Source organism: Lutjanus erythropterus, chromosome 6 (assembly GCF_056507025.1).
Source record: "Lutjanus erythropterus isolate fLutEry1 chromosome 6, fLutEry1.hap2, whole genome shotgun sequence".
Taxonomy (NCBI): Eukaryota; Metazoa; Chordata; class Actinopteri; order Lutjaniformes; family Lutjanidae; genus Lutjanus; species Lutjanus erythropterus.
The window spans coordinates 14,094,619-14,117,944 of NC_139322.1; the positions used below are offsets into that span (position 1 = coordinate 14,094,619).

At 38.0% G+C, this 23,326-nt stretch overlaps 1 protein-coding gene across 1 annotated transcript; it reads right to left on the bottom strand.

The window, feature by feature from the left end:
* Window positions 1–1,530: 1,530 nt before the first annotated feature.
* On the bottom strand, window positions 1,531–14,977 carry cdh26.1 (cadherin 26, tandem duplicate 1). The gene is made up of 19 exons (XM_084720711.1): window positions 14,844–14,977; window positions 11,871–11,930; window positions 11,677–11,769; window positions 11,406–11,561; window positions 11,155–11,302; window positions 10,389–10,558; window positions 10,146–10,274; window positions 9,866–10,051; window positions 9,508–9,782; window positions 8,004–8,149; window positions 7,655–7,885; window positions 7,336–7,557; window positions 6,641–6,762; window positions 6,428–6,499; window positions 5,282–5,347; window positions 4,863–4,934; window positions 3,981–4,019; window positions 3,783–3,854; window positions 1,531–2,352 (listed from the first exon to the last, which is right to left on the bottom strand). The coding sequence occupies exons 1-19, from the start codon at window positions 14,868–14,870 to the stop codon at window positions 2,134–2,136; spliced, it is 2,505 nt and encodes an 834-aa protein (XP_084576837.1). The 5' UTR covers window positions 14,871–14,977; the 3' UTR covers window positions 1,531–2,133.
* Between the last annotated feature and the right edge of the window lie 8,349 nt (window positions 14,978–23,326).

The following is a 23,326-nucleotide window of genomic DNA, read 5'->3' on the forward strand; positions in this document are numbered from 1 at the left end:
CGCACAGGCTGATGATTGTCTTTTGAATTGATATGAACTTGTCTTGACATAACCATCATGTAGAGATGTAGTCTTCATATTGTACCGACACTACAGACAGCTGCTGTCATTGGTTTTAACAGAGGCTTAATGAACAGAAATGAAAAAAATTATATAAGTCATTTATTACATTACGTTAGATATCAGTAGGAGATCCCATTAAATAGACAAAATGTGTTTGATTTGGTTAAACATATAGTTCAGGAGTTTTGGGGAAGTTTGCGTTTTTTTCACAGAAACTAATCCTATGGCAAGACATTTTTTTTTTTTTAAATGCAATTGGTGAAGTCTGAAGTTAAAAGAACCCCCTTTGAAAGCCCCCGTGCTGCACAATGATATTATTACTGGAATTAAATGCAGCTGGGAAAAAAAAAAACACTTCAACTTTCTATCCTCCTGATGAGCTGTATGACATTTCTGCTGCCACTGCTCTTTGATGTACAATGTCTTCATCTTCTGCAATTCATGACATAGACTTTAAGGCAAGGCTACTACCATGCAGGTCTTAAAAAAACAATCATGAAACATTATAGTGGTTAAAAACGAAACCTTCCTAAATGATAGTATATATAGTCTTAACACTATGACATAGTGGAACAGTATGTTGCTAGTTTGGTATCATTTTATTGTAACTGCTACAATAAATGAACTTTCACCCATCACTCAACCTTTCACCCCAAAGGTCGTCACCAGCATATATTTTAGTAATTACAAAGACAAATCTATTTCCAAATACTACATTTCAATTTGTTTTATAAAATAATGCATGTTTAAGACAGCAGATGCAAAAATGTAATACAAAGCAATACAGTTGTGTGCACAGTGTTAATTCTACACCATTGTATCACCAGATTATTAACAACAGGCCACTAACATTTACAGAAGTCTACCTCTGTTTAGCAGGAACAAAGCCATCCTGTCACTGTCTAATGTAGGGCAATATAAATATTATCTACATGGCCAAATGCAATATCCAAATCACAAAAGGTGGGAAAATATGTGACAAAACAGCATTATAATGAGGCACTGCAGTGCTGCAGAGATGCCCTGGCCTACAATTCTAATTGAAAATCATAGTGCAATTGAATTCTGTATCAAAATAATTGCCATAGGATTTTCTTCTACCTCTTTGTGCAGCCCTAGTACAATCACTGTCAAACAATTATGATTTCAACCACTCCAGGTAGTCTTTATCAAGGGTCAATCACACTTTATTTTACATTACACTATTAAGATGTAGCAAGCTGTACTTCGTGTTAAATTAGACAAAAACTAGAAATAATTTGTTCTTGATTGGACAATATTTTTTAGACCCTTATCAGACTTTAAATGAGGGTAATAAAGGACACATTACAACAGAACTGTACTGTAAACTGTAAAGTCAAATCATATCTGTATAGTTTACAGTATAGTTCTGATGTAATGTGTCCCTGATTACCTCTAATATAGTCTAATAAAGAGTCTCATACCATCTAATAAAGACTATATCTATACTTTTTGTTTAATTTGATACAAAGTACGGCTTGTTATATCTGTAAAATAAAGTGCAGCCCAAGGATCTTTTACAAAAGAATAATCTTGAAAAAGTTTAAGGCAGAAATAAAACATCTTTCATACTATGAAAAATACAATTTCCACAGATAAACTTGCAGTTTAAAACATTAAAATAATACTGCCATGACAAAACCCTGTTAAACCCACTGAGATGTGGAAGCAGTCACTCCTAAAGTAGCAAAGTGAAAAAGCTCCCAGACACACCCAGTCACTGTCAAAGCATAACATTTCAACATCACCAGAGCATGAAAGTTTGTGCAGTGCAATAAGTTGTTGTTCAAGCAAGAAAAAATACAGCCTCCATTACATAATCCTGGTTTCACAGGAAGATGCCAATATACAATAATATCTGGTTCTAAATATGTGAAAACCAGATATTATATTGTTGGTTCTAAATATGTGATTGCTGATGTACAAAATCCAAACATTGTGATGTATCTTCTCTCCAAACATCCAGTCAGATCAGTCCATAATCACAATCTCAAACCAGGCGCGAAGAGCAACTTTATTAGTACAAAAATCCCAGTCCGGCAGTGCGCTTTAAATCTGTATGTTTTTTTCTTGAGCTGCCTGGCGACAGATGCCTCCCAAGGTCTTGAACTTTGGCCCCAACTGATTCAGAAATGTCATGTCGTCTCCCAGGTTGCTGAGTGACAACCTGTCCAGTGACTGGCATTTGCTGCCCTGTCCCTCGTAGGCGTACTCATAGGGTTGGTACGCTGGGTAGTCAACATGGTTTCTATCAATCATGTACAGCCTCTGCGGGTTCGAGGAATGAAAAAATAATTCTGGGTCATTTTGTAAAAAATGGGTCATACCAAAATACAACAAACATTCAGTCTGGATGTTATGTAATGATGTAATGTTATGTATAAAGGGACAGTTTCCCCTAAAATCCACCAAATTACCTCTTTTGACTATAATGCAACTCGATGGCACTTAGCATGTGGTGCTCAAAGTGCTAAAAAAAACAAACATTTGGAAAACTCGACAGGAATGTCTCTTTCTAGAAATCATGACCCGGTTACTGAAGATAAGACATTTTTGTGAGCAGTCTCATGCAGGAACTTTCTACCAGACCACACCCGCTAACTATAGAGGCGTCTGGTGCGTGTCCAAAGAAAATAAAGACAACCCTTCAAAGAGGACGAAGCTTGCTGAACGTTATAGCACAATTGATATCATATACACTTCTTTTTAAGTAAGAATTTGTCTTTATCTGTTGATATTTGCAAATCAAGACTTGATAGTCTAACAATGGCATGGCAGTCAGTGCAAAAAAAAAAGTTTAATCGAAAACTTTAATCAAATTGTGACCTTGAAATTGACAGTCAAATTGAACTGTGGATTTGAAGAACTGCCAACCATTATCACTGCGCAGAAAGAAGTGTGCAGCCTCTCAGGGACGAGAGCTTAGAGCTCAGCCGAGGATGAGCCTCTCATCCATGAGTAGATGCACGCTTCCTTCTGAGCAGTGATGCAGTGGGCGGACTGCAGAAAGAAAATAGTTCCTTCTTTAAGCTGTTTAAAACGGGGTCTGCAGATTTCAAAAATGTTTTGGTTGGACCACATTTAAAATAACTTTATTGTCAGGGCATGGTTGTGTCAGGCCCTGAAACAAACAACTCTGATGTGTTGCTGCATCAAGCCTTCATCTTGGTGGCTTTGTAAGTAATCAGGTTATGATTTCTGAAAAGAGACATTGATGTTGAATTTTTCCCCTTTTTTTTAACACTTTGAGCTCTAGAAGCTGAGTGTCTTCTAGTTCCATTATTTAAATGGAACTAAACTTAGCAGCTCACACCAAAACAGTCTAGATGGGTCAATAGTCCTACAGGTAATATAATATGTATTTTTGATTTTGAGATGAACTATCCCTTTATCTACTTCTTTGATTGTTTAAAGTGAGGCAGATTTTGTTGTAATCCATATTATGTATATTAGCATTACTCAAGTTTAATTAAATCCTATTCAGTACAACAGGATTATGGCACCAGTCTGTGCTGTGCAGTGGATGTAGTCTATTAAATGTGATCATCAGTAAAATGTCTGCATTTGCTAAATGGCCGTGAGCTTTTATCCAAAGCCGTTTACAGTTAGCCTCTCATTCACCCGTTCAAGCACAAGCTAACACACTGATGGCAGCGTGCTTATATGCAAGACTGTACATGTGAGATAAGTTCTCTTACCCTGTCGATGTGATCTGAAATGTGTTGATTTGACCTCAAGCTTATGGAGCGGTTGTACCTTGATGAGCCTCCCTGTTCACAGAGAAGAAGAATGTGATCTCTTAAATAGACGGTATTCGTATTCAGTGCAGTCGAAATGGTGTATATTTTAGCTACTTATTTTTAAATCATAATAATTCAATGAAGAAGATGTCTTACATGGTAGGTGCTGGTCCTGTTTGTAGTCCATGTAGAGTACTGAAATTAAAGAAATAAACAGATTGAGTCTTCAAGTCCTCACTTGGACTTATCTGAGAGTAAATACATTTGTGGGTTCTTTTTAACCGTAACCAGATAACATTCAGAGAAAGCATACTAGAAAACGTTTTAATCTGCATGAGGATTTACCACATTTATATCAGTATGAGTAGACCAAATAGTAGAAATGTGTGTGTGTGTGTGTATGTGTGTGTGTGTTGCAATACAGAACTGTAAAGTTGTGTACATAGATTTAAGTATGAATACATCCATGTCTGTTATGTCTTTTAAACGGTTCACATTGCTGCTGCTCTTTTCATGAACATCAAAATGCAGATTGCTATAGACTATTTTTTTTAATATTACATTTTTGTACTATTATTTTTTTTTTAAATATTATATATCGCAAGAAATTTATAAAAATATTCCAAAACCTCTTTTGTATCTGTCTTTCTGTGAAAGATTTTAGTACATATTCCCTTAGATCCAGATACATACCAAAAGCTAATTATTTCTTTGCAACCAGTTGACAAGTTTTTGAGCTATCATGTGAACTTAACAGAGACAGATAGAGACAAAAAGACTAATTCACAAACAAGCTGGACCCTCATGCTTAATCTCAGTGTGTGTGTTTGTGCAACACAGACTGTAAAAAACAAGTGTTGCTCATGTAGCATTAAAATCAAGGGTTTGGCACCCTCTTGTGGATTTAGGCTGACAGTATGCAGACTTTTTACACCCTTATCAGACCAGTGGTTTTGACATACGCCTTTAAATAACACATTCATCAGGAAGCACAAGCAACATACAAAGCAGCTGTTATAATCAGCTGTAGTCACACACCATGTTCTGTCCGCCATAGCTTCTGACAGTGTCTCGACGCTGCGTGCCCATTGAGTTCATGTTGGAGTTAAACTGTAGGGGATACACAGTAAAGTTAAATCAAGGTAAGATAAGGTAAGATAAGCAATATGGAATGAAACCCTATGGAATGAATATGATTTTTGTGGGAAAAATACAAAAAGCTGGAGTTTGCTGATGCTACCATTCTGACCTTTATTTCACAAAAATTCAACTTTTTTATTAGATTCTTCCCCTTTCATTGTTAATGACTGATAGAAATTGTGGTGTGGGGGGAATTAACTTTTTACGGTTTCTGAAGGGTGGCATGCTAGAAAAAGTTTCCAAATCGTCGTAATTCTTTGTCTTGTGGAATTACAAACACACAAAAGAGACTATTTATATTGAGACCTATTACTCACCGTGGTGTACCCTGCGCTTTTGTACACATCCGTGTCCTGGGTCAGTACTGGAGCCATCTGAGTCATCTAGTTGGGCAAAGCAAATTTCTTACAAATGAACCTTACAAGCAGACAGTAAAATGCCATTGTATTTTTATCTGTGGCATTCCCAAAGAATTTCATTTAATGTTTGAAAAGAGGAATAGAGCTACAAAATAGACATTTGGAAAATAAAACCTGAAAAAAAAAACTTCAGAGTGTATGTTGATAACGGAGGGCAGGAGGCCTCCTGTGAGTTTTATCAGGATTGTTCAAAGGCATCATGAGTTAGGAGCAAATATGTGATAGACAAGACCCGCTTTCACCAATCAACTTGGCATTTCAGATTTTGCTTGATACGTGCCCACAGAGTTTATGTCCTCTGGGTTTTCAGATACACATTTATGGCATTTGTGGCACCTCCTATCGGTCAGGCTCAAAAACTTTCAGTAGGTTTATTCTCAAACACAACCTGGAGGATGCATACCCAATTTTTGATGACTGGACAAGTGGTTCATGAGTTATGGCCAATTTTCTGCCAAGCACCCCCGATTGCAAAGATTTTTTTTTTTCAGTTTATGCTAATGAGCAAACAATTTATCAGGTGGACTTTTATGATCCAGGAAGTTTTTTTTGTAGAACATATTTAGCTGAGCTGGTGTGTCCAGTTTCAGTTCAGTCAGTTGCTTTATTGCAGCCCCTCATTGGGCCCATCATTTCCAGTTATTGAGCCCAGTTTTACATTTGTAACTCATTCCAGCTCACAGAAATTTGAGTTGTGGCATGTGACAAATAACCCCTTTGGGGAAAAAGCATAGTTACAAAACTGTAGTAAGTTTGATCTACAATATGTCTTACTTACATCATCATCTTGCGTCACATCCCTGTCTATCTGTCTTCACCTCAGGTAGATGGACCAAGAGAAGTAACAAAGTAGCTGGATTATAGCTGTCACTCCTTTTGTTGTGGGATTACTAAAACACTCACTGTTGTCTTTATGTAACTTCTTTGCTTTCTTACTCAGGCTTCTTAAACAGAAATTGCACCCATACTGATACACCTAAGCCCTGTCAGTGAAAAAGTCAATCACAGCAAGGGAACTGAGAGACCAAGGTGGGAGGGGAGTACCTGTGTGGTGCCTCGTTTCAGCCCGTCTGTCACAGTCGCACTGTTTGTTGGTGTCAACAGCACAGGCTCAGCCTGGCAGAAAAGAGAGAGACGAGAATAAATACAGTAGACCGGACACTCAAAAATGAGTAACACTTTGATTGGTGGTGTTACATTATATACATAGACTCGCTGTCTTAATCTCTGTAATTACACACAATACAACCAACGTACCTTGCATTCAGAGCCCCCTCCTTCTTGGTTGTACTTGATGAGGGTCTGGGTGCCCTCTTCTGGCAGCATGGGGAGGTGCTTAAAATCCCTTCCGCACTGACAGATGAAGACGAGCAGCAACACTGTAGAAATACATCAAAATAACAGTGTATATGTTATGTTTTAAACAGTCTGCCACATAATTGCAATGGGCAATGGTGGCTTAAATTGGAGAAAGTCCAATTCCCCTACTATAAGTCCACGACTTATGGACATTTGTTGACAAGCTCAAGGATTTGGAACAGGCAGAGACACGGTCTGAGGCAAATGTTGGCTTATGATTAAAAACTACCACTACTCCTCAAAGTTACCGTAAACAAACATTGTGATTAGTTCTACTTTAAGGTAAAATAGTTTCATCATGTTGCTTTAATGCAGTGTTTCTCAATTCCGGTCCTCAGGCCCCCCTGCCCTGCATGTTTTAGATGTTTCCCTGCTCCAACACGCCTGATTCAAATGATCAGCTCGTCATCAAGCCTCTGCAGAAGCCTGAAAACAACCTGATCAGGTGTGTTGGAGCAGGGAAACATCTAAAACATGCAGGGCAGGGGGGCCTGAGGACCGGAATTGAGAAACACTGCTTTAATGCAAACTGCAGATTTATTGAGCGTTAACTTTATGGTTTTGTTAATAATGCCACTGATTGCCATACTCACACAAAAATAAGAGGAGTCCTGCGCAGACCAGTCCAATGGCAGCTGGCCCAAGGCCAGATGAGAGCGGGAGTTTGCCGCGGCAAACATTTTTGTCTCCACAATCACACACCATCACTTCCAAGGTATCTTCTCCGATCATGTTTTGTTGGTCTCGAATCACCAGGGGCACCGAGTAGTTCCCATAAGGAAGAGTCTTCCGGCTAACAAGCCCACCTTCATCACCTGGTGAAGGATGCACAAAGAAGCGTGTGGTGGCTCTTCAGTTGTAAGCATTTTGTTTTTGTTTGTTTTTTTGAAAGGAGGGTTCACAGATACTAACCAAAGGCAGGATCTAGTTTCCATAGCTCCTTCAGATCGTTTTTACTATCTGACAGGGCGAAGGAGAAGGGCCCACTGAAAGGATGGATGTCGCCGTCCTTGGCAGGCACCATGACCTTGTTGACCTTGTTTCCACACATAATGACACCTTTGTTGACCAGACGAGGCTTATTGTCATTGATATCCCCCAGGTGGATCAGGACAGTGCCTGTACCTGTGGCTGGAGGCTCATCTGGGCAAAGAAAAGAACACTTTTTTTTTCATCTGCATTTAATTTACCAGCAGACCCCACCGTCCAGTTTATGTTTGATTAGAAAGAAAGAAGAAAGAAGAAGAAAGCTCCTTCATACCACTATCTATGGCACCGATGAGGACTTTGTAAACGCTTGTGCCATTGAGAAAGGGTGACTCTCTATCCATCTTCTTCTTTGATGTGATCTCTCCCGTCGTCTTATCAATGGTCACCCAGTCAGCTGGATCTTCTAACAGCACATACCTAATCACATGATTGAAAAGGAAGTGGAACAGAACAGAGACAGTTCAGATTATTTAATATAGGGTTGTATGAGGTATTTGTGAAGAGTCATAGGTATCGTTGGATGGCAGTCAACACGGCCCCGATTTGGAGATGCAGAAAGGAGTACCAGCACAGAAGCTAAGCAATGACCTGCTGTGGACAGGTGTTGGCTGACAACTACTGTAGGAAATACAGTCTATACAGTGCAACCGGTAGTTGGGTTATTTTAGATATATCAGTATTGGCTTAGGGGTTAGGGTTAGGGGTATCTGCCAGCCAGTACTAAACTTGAACTACAGAAATGCCAAAGATATGTAATTTAGAAACTGTGTCACCTTTATATAATTTGTAGGAACTTCACAATACCAAAACCTCAATGGACAATAATAATAAAAAGTCCATCTTACAATATGTATTGTGGTACTAAAAAACAAATTATAATGATGACTTGAAAAAATGTCCTTTTGCAGTGGGTCGTTTATGTCACCATTAGACATTTTTTAAAAACCTCAAATAATCAATATAAAATCTATACAAAACCTATACTGACTTCTCACTCCTCTTAATGGGCCAATAGGAGCTGCAAGTCATCAACAACTGTAGGCTAAAAACAAGGCTTCCCTGCTTGCAATGTTGGGAATTAATTATTTACATTAAGTTAAAGAATAAATGTAATTGTTATCTGTCACTGTTACTGAGAAAAAAAAAATTAATTCAGTCACAGTTACTGATGTTGGATGTTTGTGATTAAAAAGAGATTACATCCAAATATTCTTTATGATTTTTTGGCTCATGTAAAATTTGTTTTTCCTCTGAAAGTGCTTCTGCTTTCTCTCTACAATAAAATTAAATTAAATTAAATTAAAGGAGCCAGACATGACCTCAGCATGTGCAAAAACTTGACTTGTTGTTGGCAATGAATGTTGAATTATGTATGTACAATTGCAAAAAAAACAAATAAACCCAAAAGTTTTATAAAATAAAATAGAATAATTAACCATGTAATATCACAATAGATCTTGCCACCTTGTTAGGTAATGAGATATATAAATATTCTGTTACATCCCTAATAACTTCTTTTTGTTTACCAGAAAGAACTAATAACTTTAGTTTTTCAACTGTAAAATGTCCCACTCATTACACATCTTGGTAACCAGACTTATAAAAAATGTTTTTTATGGTATACATTAAGGTAAAATAAAGAACATCTGTCATATATCACTACAGAATTTTTTGAGCTCTTTAATGTTTATTGGTAATTAAATAATGCAACATAGATCGAGATCTATTCACAATGAGCAAAGAGCTCAGCAGCCATGCAGTATGCAGACACCAACCTTATCTTGGATACCACAGAGTCGACATCGACAACCGTTGGTTTATATAGCTTCTTCCCTGGCGGCTCCTCTTCCTTCAGGTACACATTAGCTGGGTTGCCCCTAAACTCAGGTGGGTCATTGACATCAATCACTTTTATTGTGATTTCAGCTGTGTCTTTAGGGGGACTTGTGCCTTTGTCACCAGCTGTTTTGCTCTTACAAACCCATAAAGGTTCCTCATTCTCTACCGCAATCTTTAGTTTGGTTAACATTGTCCTCTCATAGTCCTTCCCCTGGAAGAAACATATAAGTTTAGGTCAGTACTGGTGCAGCTGCTGTTTGTGCTGAATAATAAAATGTTGGTTTAGCCTTTTACCTTGATGACACTCAGAATGCCTTCATTGGTGTTGGGGTCAGTTTCAATTTTGTAGTTGTTTTCTTCATTCCCTTCAACAAAAGTGTATTTGGCACGCCAGGCAGGAGTGTTAGGAGTGTCTTTGTCCTCTACCGCCACTCTCAACACATTGTCTTTGACTTCTGATTCATTCACCTGGCCGTAGTACTGGACAAGCAGAACAGTTTGATATTTAATATCAGAACTCTCTGAACAGCAACTTTGATAATAGTAGTAAAAAAAAATAAATAAAAATCTGTACCGTTCTATTCTTAAACGTTGGTGGATGAGTGTTTGTGTCAACTATATTGAGAGTAATACGAGCAGTGGAGGAAAGGGATGGTTCTCCATGATCTTTGGCTTGAACAGTAATTTCATACTTCTTCACTTTCTGAAACATAAAAATGTTGATATTTTTAGATATTATTTTGACAAATTAGTATGAGTGGGTCCATGTACATTAAGCTGCCCACCGAAATAGGCGCAGTAAGTCCGTGAGACTCACATCATAGTCGAAACATCCTTCAAGGGTGAGTTGGCCCATCATGTTATCAAGCTGCCTCAGACCAATCTTGGGCTCTAGTGGAGTCTGCTTAATAACAGACATGGTGATTCTGGAGTTTGATGTGTTGCCCTTGTCTATGTCTGAGGCCTGCAGCCGTACTGACAAGTACCCTTCAAGATGATTAGGAAAGGAAATAAGGGAGAGTGAATGCATTAATGAAAAGCAATCAAGCAAGGAGCAAAGTATGACTGTAGGAGGCGGCATGAAAGACACAGCCCATGTTTAAAATGATTATTTTCACCTCTCTGTTTAAAGGGATAGTTTGGATTATTTGAAGTGGTGTTGAATGAGGTACTTACCATATGGATAGTCAATACTTTGCTGTCAGAAAGCCTTTTCTGACGGGAAACCACCATTATATAAGCCAAATACTGGTCTCGTCAAACAATCGAACAAATGAACAACGAATTTGTTGGTAATAAAGTTCCCATCAGAAAAGACAAGCTGAGTAAAGAGGTGAAAAAAAAAAATCCACATATAGCGTACACTTAAATTTAAGTAATTAAATTGATAGCTTTTGTTGCTGACCCTGTCTACTGTCTCCTAGTACCTCATACAAGTAATGCAAACTGAGGTTTTCTGTTCAAACTGAGAACTACGGTACAGCTTTATCACTGTTTCCTTTCATTTGCTTTATGTGTGATTCTCTGACTGCATGCAGAAAATATGCATAATCTATGAGTCATTTGCACAATAGTATACTTACCCTCTGGCGTATTTTCCTTCACATTGGCTCTCATTAGTGGATGGAGGAAAATAGGTGGGTTGTCATTGATGTCTTTTATTTCAACATCAAAAGCTAGTTCCTTGTCCAGTGGTTTCTTGGTCCGTTTGTCGTAGATATCAAACTTGATCTGTGGGTAAAGGTGCACGTAAGATTATTTAAAATAGTTAAAACTCTATATAAAGGGTATTTATTGTCAGAGGGATTAGTAATTGAATTGAATATTAACTCACATGAAAGGGTAAATGGTGCACCTCTCTGTCGATAGCTCTGGTAGCTTCGACGATTCCAGTGGTTGGGTGGATCTGAAACACGCCCACTGGCGGAAGGTCCACACCCGTTCCACTTATACAGAACATGTGGTTGTCCCCCGTCATGTTATTAAACATCTAGACACACACACACACAAGACCCACACCATCCAGCTGTTGTTGTTTGCATGTTTGGCCCAGCTAGGAGCTGCCACACTGATTGATAATTTCATTGACAGATCTGAGTCCTCACCTCGGAAATTTTTGCGGGGAATGGTCCAGGGTGTTCCTCTTGTAATTCAATTGTAGACAAAACCCACCTTCTTTTGGAACGCACCAACTTCTTCTGTTGACGAAGAATGTAGATCAAACATATAGTTAAAAAAAAAACCCTGCTACAAGCAAAACATTTTGGCAGGAGTTTGCAATTCCAGTTGCAACAGTTACCTGTTCGGAAAGCCTTTTGCACTCCTCAGAATTAGACTCCACCAGGGCTGCCAATGCAACCTGCAACGACAAAAAACAAAACCGATTAGCAATGCTCATTCCCATCTTCACATGTACAGGCAAATGCTACTACTGCTGCTAGTATTCCACTACATTTGACAGCTTTCTTTATTTTTCAGAATATGACGTTTCATACCCCTCCTGTACAGCGAAAACCATGTATCCCCAGTTGCGTTAATTTTGAATGTGATCAACTGAAGCAATAAGTGTTACTTTATGAGTTGAGGAAATTCCCCTACTTCTTAAGATAGATAAATGATTTAAAAAAAAACATGTTAGATTGGATTAAGAATATGTTATCACGATGTTGAAAACAGAGCTGTTTCTCTGACACCCTGAAAAGTTGGCTCTTCAGAGATAAGTGGTTCTCACAACCTTATCAGCAGTAAAATGCAACATATACATTAATGCAGCAGTAACGTTAATCCAAAAACATAATATATAATAGTAAAATATTGACAGGGACCATTCTGCTGCACAGTGACTACCTTTGCTTTTGATGCTTACATATTTCTTTTTCAGTGTGGTATTAGTATTTTTATTTGTGTAAAAGATGTGAATACACTACTGACAGAGATCAACAGCACTTACAATATAATGCCAATTTAGATTTTTATTAGATCTTCATTAATTCAATCTTTCAAACTGTGAGAATGTATTAATGTTACTATATATTAATTATAACGGAAATTACCAGAAATTCAATCTATAATTATCATTTTTGTGATTTTCTTTGTGGGATTTCTCTAAGTGACGATAAGATGAAATAAGGGAGGGAGAGAGACAACATGCAACAAAGATCCATTGTCTCATTTACTATGGTCATAGTCATATAAAGGCCTTATCTTTTAATATATTTTATGTCTTTAATGTTGAGTCAGTTTTTTTCATGGTGTCAAAAATAGAATCAAATGTAGATATTTTTCAAAGTATTGTATTGAAATTAGAAATTCTACCTTTGTGACAACAGCACCAGGGACTATGCGGTCCACAATCTGCATCTTAAGCCAAAGCCTGAGCCCCAACTTCACACGCTACATATGCAGCCTTTGTAACTCTTTTTAAAGGGTGACATATAAATAAAATTTTACTCAATTTCTTACAAACATTTTTATTTTTATTATTTCTATATTCTGGAGACCGTATCCCACGACCCTCTTTAAGCCAGACTCAGTTTGCCAGAGGAGGAAACCTTGACTTTACATTTAAATTTATTTATTATTTATTTATTTAATTACTTATTTATTTATTACTGACAATTAATAATAATTGTTAAGAAACAAGAGGGGGAACAGCATTCAACAAAGGTTTCCCTCTGGACACAAAGCAGTAATGTTCCATATATATATATGTATATATATATATATAATTTGTATATATATATAATTTGTATATATATGTAATTTGTATATTGCAATGACAGCTATGCCATTTTGAGATGATTTTTGGCAGATCATTGGTTCTATGACCTGAGAACTGGCATTTACATTTTCGAATTCTTCTTAAAAAAGATGGTTTTTATATGATATCAAGTGTGATATGATGGCAGGTAAACTATGCTGTAATTTCCTTTCAGTCTTGTTTTTTTCTTGAGACATGCGCTGGGTGCCGCAAGTAGGCAGACATGTATAGAAAAAAGGATACTAGGAGAATTGCCGATCCTGCCCCACGATTTGATTATTAAAATTGAAAGCTTATTTTTTATCACTTTTCAATTTAATATTGACACGTCTATTTCTAAACTCTTTATATAGATGTTATTCTAATGGGAAAAGGCTACCAGTCATCTGACATACAGTACGGTGTCACTGTATTCACAGGGCAACATCATGTCACTTAATAATCAGAGTGAAAGCAGACTGACTTACAGACTGAAAATTTGTTTTTCATTAATTCGCATTTGAAAAAAGTTGGAGATACTGAAAGCGATGGAGGGGAATAATCATCAAGACCATAGTGTTCCCCTTTTCTTGATATCCACCTGTGAGCCACCATCTCATTAGAATGGAAGTATATTAACAAATAACTTTGTGCAGAGGTGTAGTCCAGTTCATTGGTTCCCGACCTTGGGTCTGGGCCCCCCTCAGGGGTGCAACAGAAATCACAGGGGGTCCGCAAAACTTGGTCTGTTCTGAGGTACTCACAATCTGATTTGCACATGTCGCAATTTCAGGGTTCGTACACCTTTTCCAAAGTCAAATTCAAGCACCCTTTCAAGCTTTTTCAAGGTGCACAAAGGAAAACAAATTTAACACCTGCACAGCGAAATGTCCATGTAAATTCGTTCATGCACTGGGAGCAAAGCATTCAGCTCAATTTCAGAAAATTCTCTAATTCTAGTCTCACAAAGCTTTTTACTTGCTTTTTATTTAAAAAGAAGAGGAACTGCTTTGCAGCAAACAGCAATGGATGGGATTTTAGTGGGTGATTCAGTAACTGTAAGTGATTTAAAACACCACAGGGACTGAGATTCTGAAGTTGCAACTAAGTTGATAACAGGAAAATGTATATTATAACCCAATCACATCAAGACTGTGAAGGTGGTGCTGTACTGTGTTGTAAGCGGCTCATGTTACCTTGCCCACAGCCTGTATTTCACAATATAATGCATAGAACTGGTTTCACTTGATGATTTCATCCATTTGTATGGACTTTTTAACTGACACGGTAAAAAGCTGCTAGATTTTCTATGCATTGAGATATTCTGTGCTGTTGCTTCCAAGTTCACAAGTATCTGCAAGTAACATACCTATCAATCAAATATTTCTTTGATAAAAACAACCAGACATTCACTTTGTTGTTAATGTTCAGTGTTAAACTCATTATAGCTCATTCAAACAGAAAGGTTCCTTATCATATATAATACATTATTATACATACACAGCTGTAGATAATTTAAAATTTAATGCCTACCAGCAGAAGCAGGGTAATGGTCCTCATCTTGCGCCACTCTGCTTGGTATCCTCTGTGGAAGTATTCCAAAGGAGTGAGCGAGAGCTGCAATAAGAGTATGCAGAGGACAGCCCACAATGCCTGCAGGCAGCAGGGTGGCTCATTTTGCAGACCACAAAGAGCTGTTTGTTCATTTGCATGGATAGTTGAGATGTCGATTGTTGGGTTTGTTTTTCCAGGACATGACCAGCTGGAGCTGTCCTTTAAGAACACCTAGTGCACCTGTGTATTTGCTTTTGTGTTGAAATATAGATACAGATTGTCAAAGAGTATGTGGCAGTGTAAACGTGTACTGGGTTTTCTTGCTGTGTTGAGAAACAGAGCTCAGCACAGGTGTACACTCCCCCAACCCTACAGCTCAGGTTACCATGTCTTATTTATGTCTGGCCTACATCACATGCAAACGTAGATCAGTTTCAATGGTCCTGTAAGTATTAGATAAGTGACTGAAATTCAGTGGTAGAACAAAAATCTGTCCTCAAGCAGTACTGTTACATTACTGAAATATTACTCAACTAGTAAAACGACAGATGTTTAAAAAAGTACAAAGTATTCCTGTCAAAAACTAGATACTTTTTTATTGTCACTGTACAAGTACAATGAACTGCCATTTGGATCAAGCCTACAGATGCCAGTTTAAAAATAAAGACTACACAAAAATGTTTTATGGAGGACAGGAGCTTCTGTCTGTTTCCCTCCATCCCTCCCATCTCTCAGCAGCATTTTTCTCCTCCCTTGCAATTATTATTAATTGGTGTGGAGTAATCAAGCGCTTAAAAGTACTTAATCTGACTTGGAGTAAAAAAAAATAATAATCACACAACAGAACTGCATAGTAACATTATGATTCACGGTCATAAAAATTTACACCAAGTTGGCACATCTGTCCATATTCTCACGCTTTCTCTCTCTCCTTCCCTCCCTCCCTCCATCTCTCTCTCTCTCCCTGCTGTGTTTTTTTTCTTTTACCAGATGAGGTTGCAGCTCCATTAGCACTTGATCCTCACGTCCATGTCTTTTTTATTTCGTTGAGCACTACCCAAACACATTCTGCGGCTGCAGAATAAAAAGCTCTGGTCCTCATTTGACACTCCGTGTGTGAAAACAGGGTGAAGCAGGCAAACAAAAGCATTTATTCAAGCCTGGAATAGAAATTTCAGAGGACAATACCACTGTATTGATGTTGTCAGAGAAGTAAGCATTACATGTTTCCTAAAACTCTGATTAGATATTGTGGTAATTTTATGATTTATTACAGGAAATATTTCACAGATTTTTCCTTTAAGGATAAAATAAAGAAGAAATAGTGATACCTACATGGAGAGCTGCAGGCTGCGGGGTCTGGATCTTGGCATACAAGCATCCAGAGCATTTGTTACTTTTTAACTGTTGATATTTAATGCATTATCAGTAGCAGGTGTTCAGTTAAAAGGGGTTTCTGTTTGGCCTGGATCATTTCATTGGATTGCCTTATTGGCCACGAAAATGCAGATGAAAGGTTTAGGTTTTTCAAATAATGATTGTTAATGACTGAAATTGTTGGCTTACTCAGTAGTGAATTTTGTAGGTCTCTTGAGTAGTTGTAGTTTGTTACTTCCATCCCTACTGAAATGAAGTGACATTTCAATCCAACCGGTTTAGTATATGTCACTCTCATTCATTACCCAGCTGTCAGTTATGTATGTTTAGTACATTTTGTCCTTCTGCACCTCCATATTCCCCTACCCGTAATAAATATGGACACCATTTGGGTCTAGATTTGTCTGTATTTTTCTTCTTAACATCTTAATCACTTAATATTGACAAAGGATTAACTCACACAATGTGATACTAATCCTCTGAGTAATAGGTGAATTACGTCCAGCTCGCCAAGGGCAACTTTATTTTGGAGGCTCATCAGCCTGAGATCATAACACAAAACAAATGGAACAGTTCCCATTCATTACAAGGTTGACATAGGGCAACAGAGTACTTTTTCATTAAAAGAGCATATGCATGTATGAAAAGGCTGAACCGTAATTAAAAAACAAATATGGTTAGTGAGGGATTTTTACAAGACTGAACAGAGGGAAGAGTCAGAAGTAAATAACATAATGTATAAATCACCTGCACCCATCGCTTCCTGGGTAAAATGATACGAATGACATTGTTAAGGATCATTCCTTTAATAGTCAAAAAAAAAGCAGTAAATCAGTCAGTTGTAACGCTCTCAAGGACCACTTTGGGACCTCAGACCCCAAAGTTTTAAGCCATGTTATGGTCTGACATGAGCGTTTGCTTTACTGTGCTTTCTTCTCTTCCTCTTTTTTTCATTTCCTGTACCTTTGTCGGTCTACCACGAAAAAAATGTCTGTCTCACAGGCAAAGTTTCCCAACCTATTCCACTGAAAAATAGTTTCTCAATGAGAATGTAATTAGATACATATATCTTTGTGTGCCAAAAAAAACCCTCTTGCTGCCATGTGGCTGAATGGTTGGCATGTTGCTCTTTCCAAAACCTTAACTGAAGAATAATTCATAATACAAATCCTGTCCATTAACGCACCTGCAATGAATTTTCATGTAGTCTCATAACCAGTTAAAAACTCCTTGTAGTAGCCTTAATTATCCTCATTTCCCTTGTGAATCTCTTAATATTTTTATTCTATTTAATTTTACTGGAGACGTATAGAAACCGCCTTGTGTCCTTGGTTATTTATTTACTTCTCTTTCCCACAACAGGTCACGGAGGGGCTGTGTGCGTGTTGTTGGGCAGAGGGGAGGTGGAACACACAGACAGCCTCGTGTTCATGTTCTCACCACTGGGCAATTTGCAGTGAGTTTACAGTGAGAAACTTATGTGAACATGTCATGATGTTCAACATAATGATCTGCCCTCTGGCATACCTGACAGTTTTTCAGGTGTGGTTTCAGAAACATAGTATGCAGAGAAGCATATACGAACTTGGAATTATCTGTATTCTCATTCCAGTCTACTCCACACTTTGATAGAAGACACTAATGTACAAATTAACTACTCTATCTATATGATCTTAAAAACTAATATTCCATAACATATGATAATCAAATCTGAAATCAGTAGACGCGTGTCATTTCTTTGACAAAATGCAAGCCTGTTCTGCTACTCAGTTACCTGGGAATATAAACAAATTTCTAGGTTCTATCATCTGAACAGCTGCCATGAGCAGTCTCTACTAAAACTCTTGGCACAAAAATGGTCGAGAGCTCCTCCCTGTTGACTTGGCCTCAGGTCACCTTGAGATTCCTTTGTCACGCAATGAGATGGCACTAACGGCTGCACTTTATCACCATCTGTAAAGGTAATTGTAGTGTTAGTATGTATGGTATGTGACATTTGTTGTTTTCACACCTGCGCTTTAGTGCATTTGGTCAAGATCAAGAGAAAAAAAATATGCATTGTTGCATTTTAGTTCTGGTCCAGTCACTGTTATTAATTGGACAGTTTCGACGATTGTCATCATCAGGACCCACGTGGGGAAAATCAAATTCAAGTGGCTGGCAAAAATTTGTTTAGCACTTTGATGGTTTTGAAGTGTATATCTGTGTTCCTTGGTGTCAAGAGCTCATGAAAAAATAACTGATTTTAAGCTTTACTAGTATTATTAGACTGCAAATGGACCTCATGATATGAATGATGATGAGCAGGTAGAGGCAGGATGAAAAGGACGCATCTTGTACAAGAAAAAATTCAGGTCTAATACTACAGGATTGCTATCACAGACTTCTCTTTAAGTAGACAGAGTAGGACACAAGCAGAGCCATTTTAACTGCTTTTGATCTATTATTTAGGTCCAATACCCTTTGCTGATATGCATACATTTTAAAACGGCTATTAAATTATTTGCTTAAATATATTTAGCCTATATATGACTTATAAGATTGCTTCCTAAGCAGGTTTCACAATCGGCAGGTGAATTTATTAGTAGTTCACCTTTTGAAAGCATGCTTAACTTGCACACCTGCTGTTGTAAAATCCCCTGGTTGGTTTGTTTGCTTTAAACAGGTTCCCCACCTTAAAAGTCCAGTTCCTGAATCGAACTAATGTGACGATTTGGTCCGATTTGTCTTCACAAAGGCAAAACTCAAGACAGTCCAGAAATTCTAAACAATCTAAGTCATGCAGTCCTGGTAATCCAATTATTGGTCGTAAAGATGGCAGGTAAAAAGACAACAAACAGCCCAATTTATAACTGGATATAGTTGTACAACGTGGAACACCGTCAAGTTTGTCCATTGTTTTGGTGGCAGTGATGATTATTTGACTTAATACTTTGCTCTGCCTATCAAAAAGGATTGTTTGAGGTTGGATATGAGGGTGCTGCTGCATTGTTTTAAATCTGGGCCTATAGGATCCCAAATCTTCTGTAGGACAGAGTTGCACTGTATAGCGGTGCTTCTTCCAGAATTATTTTACAACCTGTGGGGTTTTAAGGTGAGCTATTGGGTTAGGAGTGGGAGTGGTTGTAGTTGTATCAAGTAGATTACGTTTTCAATTTCACCTTTAATGACCTCAGAGAAGAATAGTGGGAGTCACTGGGACTATGCTAATGGATGGAAGACAAGGGGTGGCAATGTGGTAGAACTGGAAAGAAGGGATCAACTGTTGTTTGCTCTGGTTTTTGGAATTTAGTGGATGACCTTGCGCTGATCCTCAGTTGCTTTGATAGCACAGTTCAGTCTGAAGTCATACATGTATATAAGCTACTGGATTTGAAATCTCTGAAGCAATTTCTGAATCTTGAAGAATGAGGTTGGTCAGAACAAGCTTTAAAGAATACGTAGTGGGCAGGACAGACATTCAAAATGCATCATATAGGCTGAGAATGCATATGATGACTCAACCTCCATGACAGCCGTTTGTGAGTTTTCAGTATACCTGGAGCCTGTAGGGCATTTTCCTTAAAGCACTAAGTAGATTTCAACGTGCTAATAATGCTGTCTTGTCGGATGTTGTCATGCAGTAGGAAAAATTTATGAGCCACTGTGAATTCCAGAGTTGCACATGAGTTAAGTTTTGGTACATATGTCTCAGTATGTTTCAGATTATTTTGTACCTGTAGTGGTTGAAACATGTTTGTATTTTAAATTATTTAGCCACCATAATAGAGGCTTTTTCTTTCATCATGGGAATAAAGTAAAAAAAACATAGAATTATCATAGTTTTTAGTGTTTCTTGAGCACCACAAGTCAAGTGCAGACACCTCTACAATTGAAACCTCCAAAACTCTGAAACTCACACCAAAACTATCTAGATGGATAAACATCACTGCAGGACAGAGAGAAAGAGAGAGAGAGAGAGAGAGAGAAAGAAAATCAAGAGAAACACTTTGTGTCATAGAGTGGAAAACAAAATAAAAATATGGCACGACAGAGAACACACACCACAGTGATGCGGTCGGAAACAACAGAGTTCAATCGGGAGAGGCTTACTTGAAAAGAATGTGTAGAGAGTAATTAAATCAATTTATTTATATGGCAGGAGTGACAACCATCGTGGGAAAAACATGATTTGTATTCCCAGTTAGTGTGTTCATAAGTTTCAAAAGATCGTGACCCCCCACCCCCCCCCCCCCCCCCCCACTCCATGCCACCCCACCCTCCTTTGCTTCACAATGGTTTGCTCCACTGCTTGCAATGCAATGTAGTGTTCCATAGCTGGCAGGTTGACAGAGTTTTCGTTAGCATGTAGGTTCTCATTTTTTTCTTAGACAAGGACCCCTTACAAGATAAAATATATACTGGGGTATATATTTAGACTTACAGCACTACTTTTGGTTTCTTGCTATGGAATTGCTCTTGGGAAAAGTACCTGCAATCGTCCCCTCTTAAGCTGATAGCAGCATTGTAGGGCTAAAGACACGAGGAATCAGGTGGAGGAGAGTTGCATTGATCGGACATTGAAATGACAGTGAGAGAGAGAGAGAGAGAGAGAAAGAGAGAGTAAATAAAGGAGTAGATTGAACTAACAGTAAGCTTAATCTGTAGAGGCAAACTTGTAAAACTAGAAGAACTAGAAAGCTCAATACACAGAGAGGAGAGGAAGAACTTCCAGCATGCGTCAGTGCTGACATTTTTTTTTCTCCCTGGCACACCCCCACACATGCAAGCACAACATAAAGTGTGTGAGCATGTCAGTTTTAAAGGATAGGTTCAAAATGTTTCACCTCCAGTTTAAAACAATTGTCAGGTTCCCATATGAGCGTCCATTGGAACAGGTTTTGCTCACTGTAATCACTCCTCCTGTTCATACAAGCCCAGAAGGTTTCCCACCATAAAGTGATTTCAATGTAAGTTTTGTTCTGTTCAAACATGTATGGCTCTCTTATTGGTATCTTCAGAAGGATTTATAGCAGGGAATTCTCTCTTAATATCCACCGCGAACAGAAGAAATGGTTGAAGCAAGCAAAACTATATGTTGTTTCAAGAAAGACATGAAAAAATGTGATCCTATCCCTTTTCTATAGAGTATGCTGACCTAAGCATTGTAAAACATGCAAACAGCCTTAGTCCTCCATTTTGTTTGTTAGATAATATTATTGACTTCTCAGTTAGGAAGAGGTTTAGGTTTAGTCTTCTGAGAGGAAGGTGGTGGAGAGACAACCGTAGAATATGACAGAATGAGAAAAGGCAAAAGAGAAACCAAAAGCTAGTGAGTGAAAGACAACACAGGCAAAAAAAACCCAGCAAATTCAATGCTTTTAACATCTGTTTCATTTTTATTTAGTTCATAGCAAGATGTTCAAATGGGAAAAAGACACACACTATTAAGTAACACTGTAAAAAGGTTGTTTTGAAAGGAGCTGCGGGCTCAACCAGTAGTATACCTGTTGTGTTATTTACCATCCACACCCTCACAGACACACCCATATAATCACACACCAATACAAACAGAAGCATACATTACGCAGTGTGCATTAACAAACAAATCTTTGTCAGCTGAATCACTCGCTCTCGGTCATAAATATCACACTCGCAAAATTACATCTCACATTGAGGAGAGGAGTAACTTGGTATTAAGTACAGGTTTCACCTGCATAGTACAGTAATGCATCACATTGTAGTTACATACATACATGAAAACTACCTAAGAGCATTAGAGTCAGGTGTAAGGAAAAAAAAGAGGAGGAAGAATTTCTTATATATTAAAAATAAAGATGAAATGTTGAGAATAAAGTCAAAATATTGACAATAAAGTCAAAAGGGGGAAGGAAGTACTTGAAATATTGTGCAAAAGAAAAGCAAAAGAAAAAATACTGAAAGTTCAACTTTATTCTTGACATCTTGAAATGCAAAATAATAATTAAAAAAAACCCTAATCTTCTTCCTCTCATTCTTTTCTTCATGCCAGGCCCTAATAATCTTCTGTAGAAAACATACAAAGTAGTCACTTACAAGAACAAAATGGCATGCATTTACAAACACAGTTCCATTCATGATACTGTAAATAGTTTGCACATGCACACGGCAAAAGATTGATGATGATGCCAAAGAAATTGCGACTTTCGTTGGGTTTTGTTTACTGCGCCTCATTCCTGCTTCATTTTGATCCTTTGAAAACACAAAAGAGAAGATGCATGATGCCTGCACTTAATTAGCATCAGTGGAACTTTGAACTTGATCCAATCAGGTCCTCCTTCAAGCCACAAAGTCAATAGCCGTCACTTTGAAGTCTTAATGTTTTCTCAGTACAAAACCGGTTTCAGGCTCAGAGACAAAGGCAGTTTGTTATGCCACAGTACAGGTGATGTATTCCGTAGGAGATCTGGTAATCCAGGCATTGCCAAACTTGAGGCTACAGAGACAGTAATTGTGCAACCAATTATTGTTAATGATTGCTAATCATCTGGTGTTAGTGGTGGTGACGGGGGATCTAGATCTAATCTGGATGCCAGTGAAGGAGAGAAAAATCCAAAGTACTCTTTAAAACTTTAATTAGTTTTTATTGAAGCAGGGGGACACGATGCTGTGTCCAGAGGTCACCCAGAGGTTGGAACTTGTTTGAGGGTCCGTTATTAAAATGTCTAAATCACAGCAAAAGAAAAGGTAACAGCTGCTAGCTTGTTTCCCTTTGTACCATTTGAGATCAAGGCAGTAACTTTCCATTTTCAGTAGCTTCCTCGAAAGTTGTTGTTTGCCTGCGACTTTGATTATACGTTAAGTTTACAACCAGTGAGAGGACTAACATTACATCTGCATTTATAAATGAACACACACCTGTGCTAGCTAGTAACATGCCTGCATGATTTAATGGCCCCGAATCAGTCTTCAGATTGTCTTTTACATTAACGATACGTCTTCTCAGTAAAATGCATAATCATTTCAAATCCAAGTCTAAAAGTGCTTAAATGTAAAGTTAGCTTTCTAGCTAAAGTTTGATCAGCCAATGAGTAAGCTAAAAGACACATTCACATCAACAGCACTGA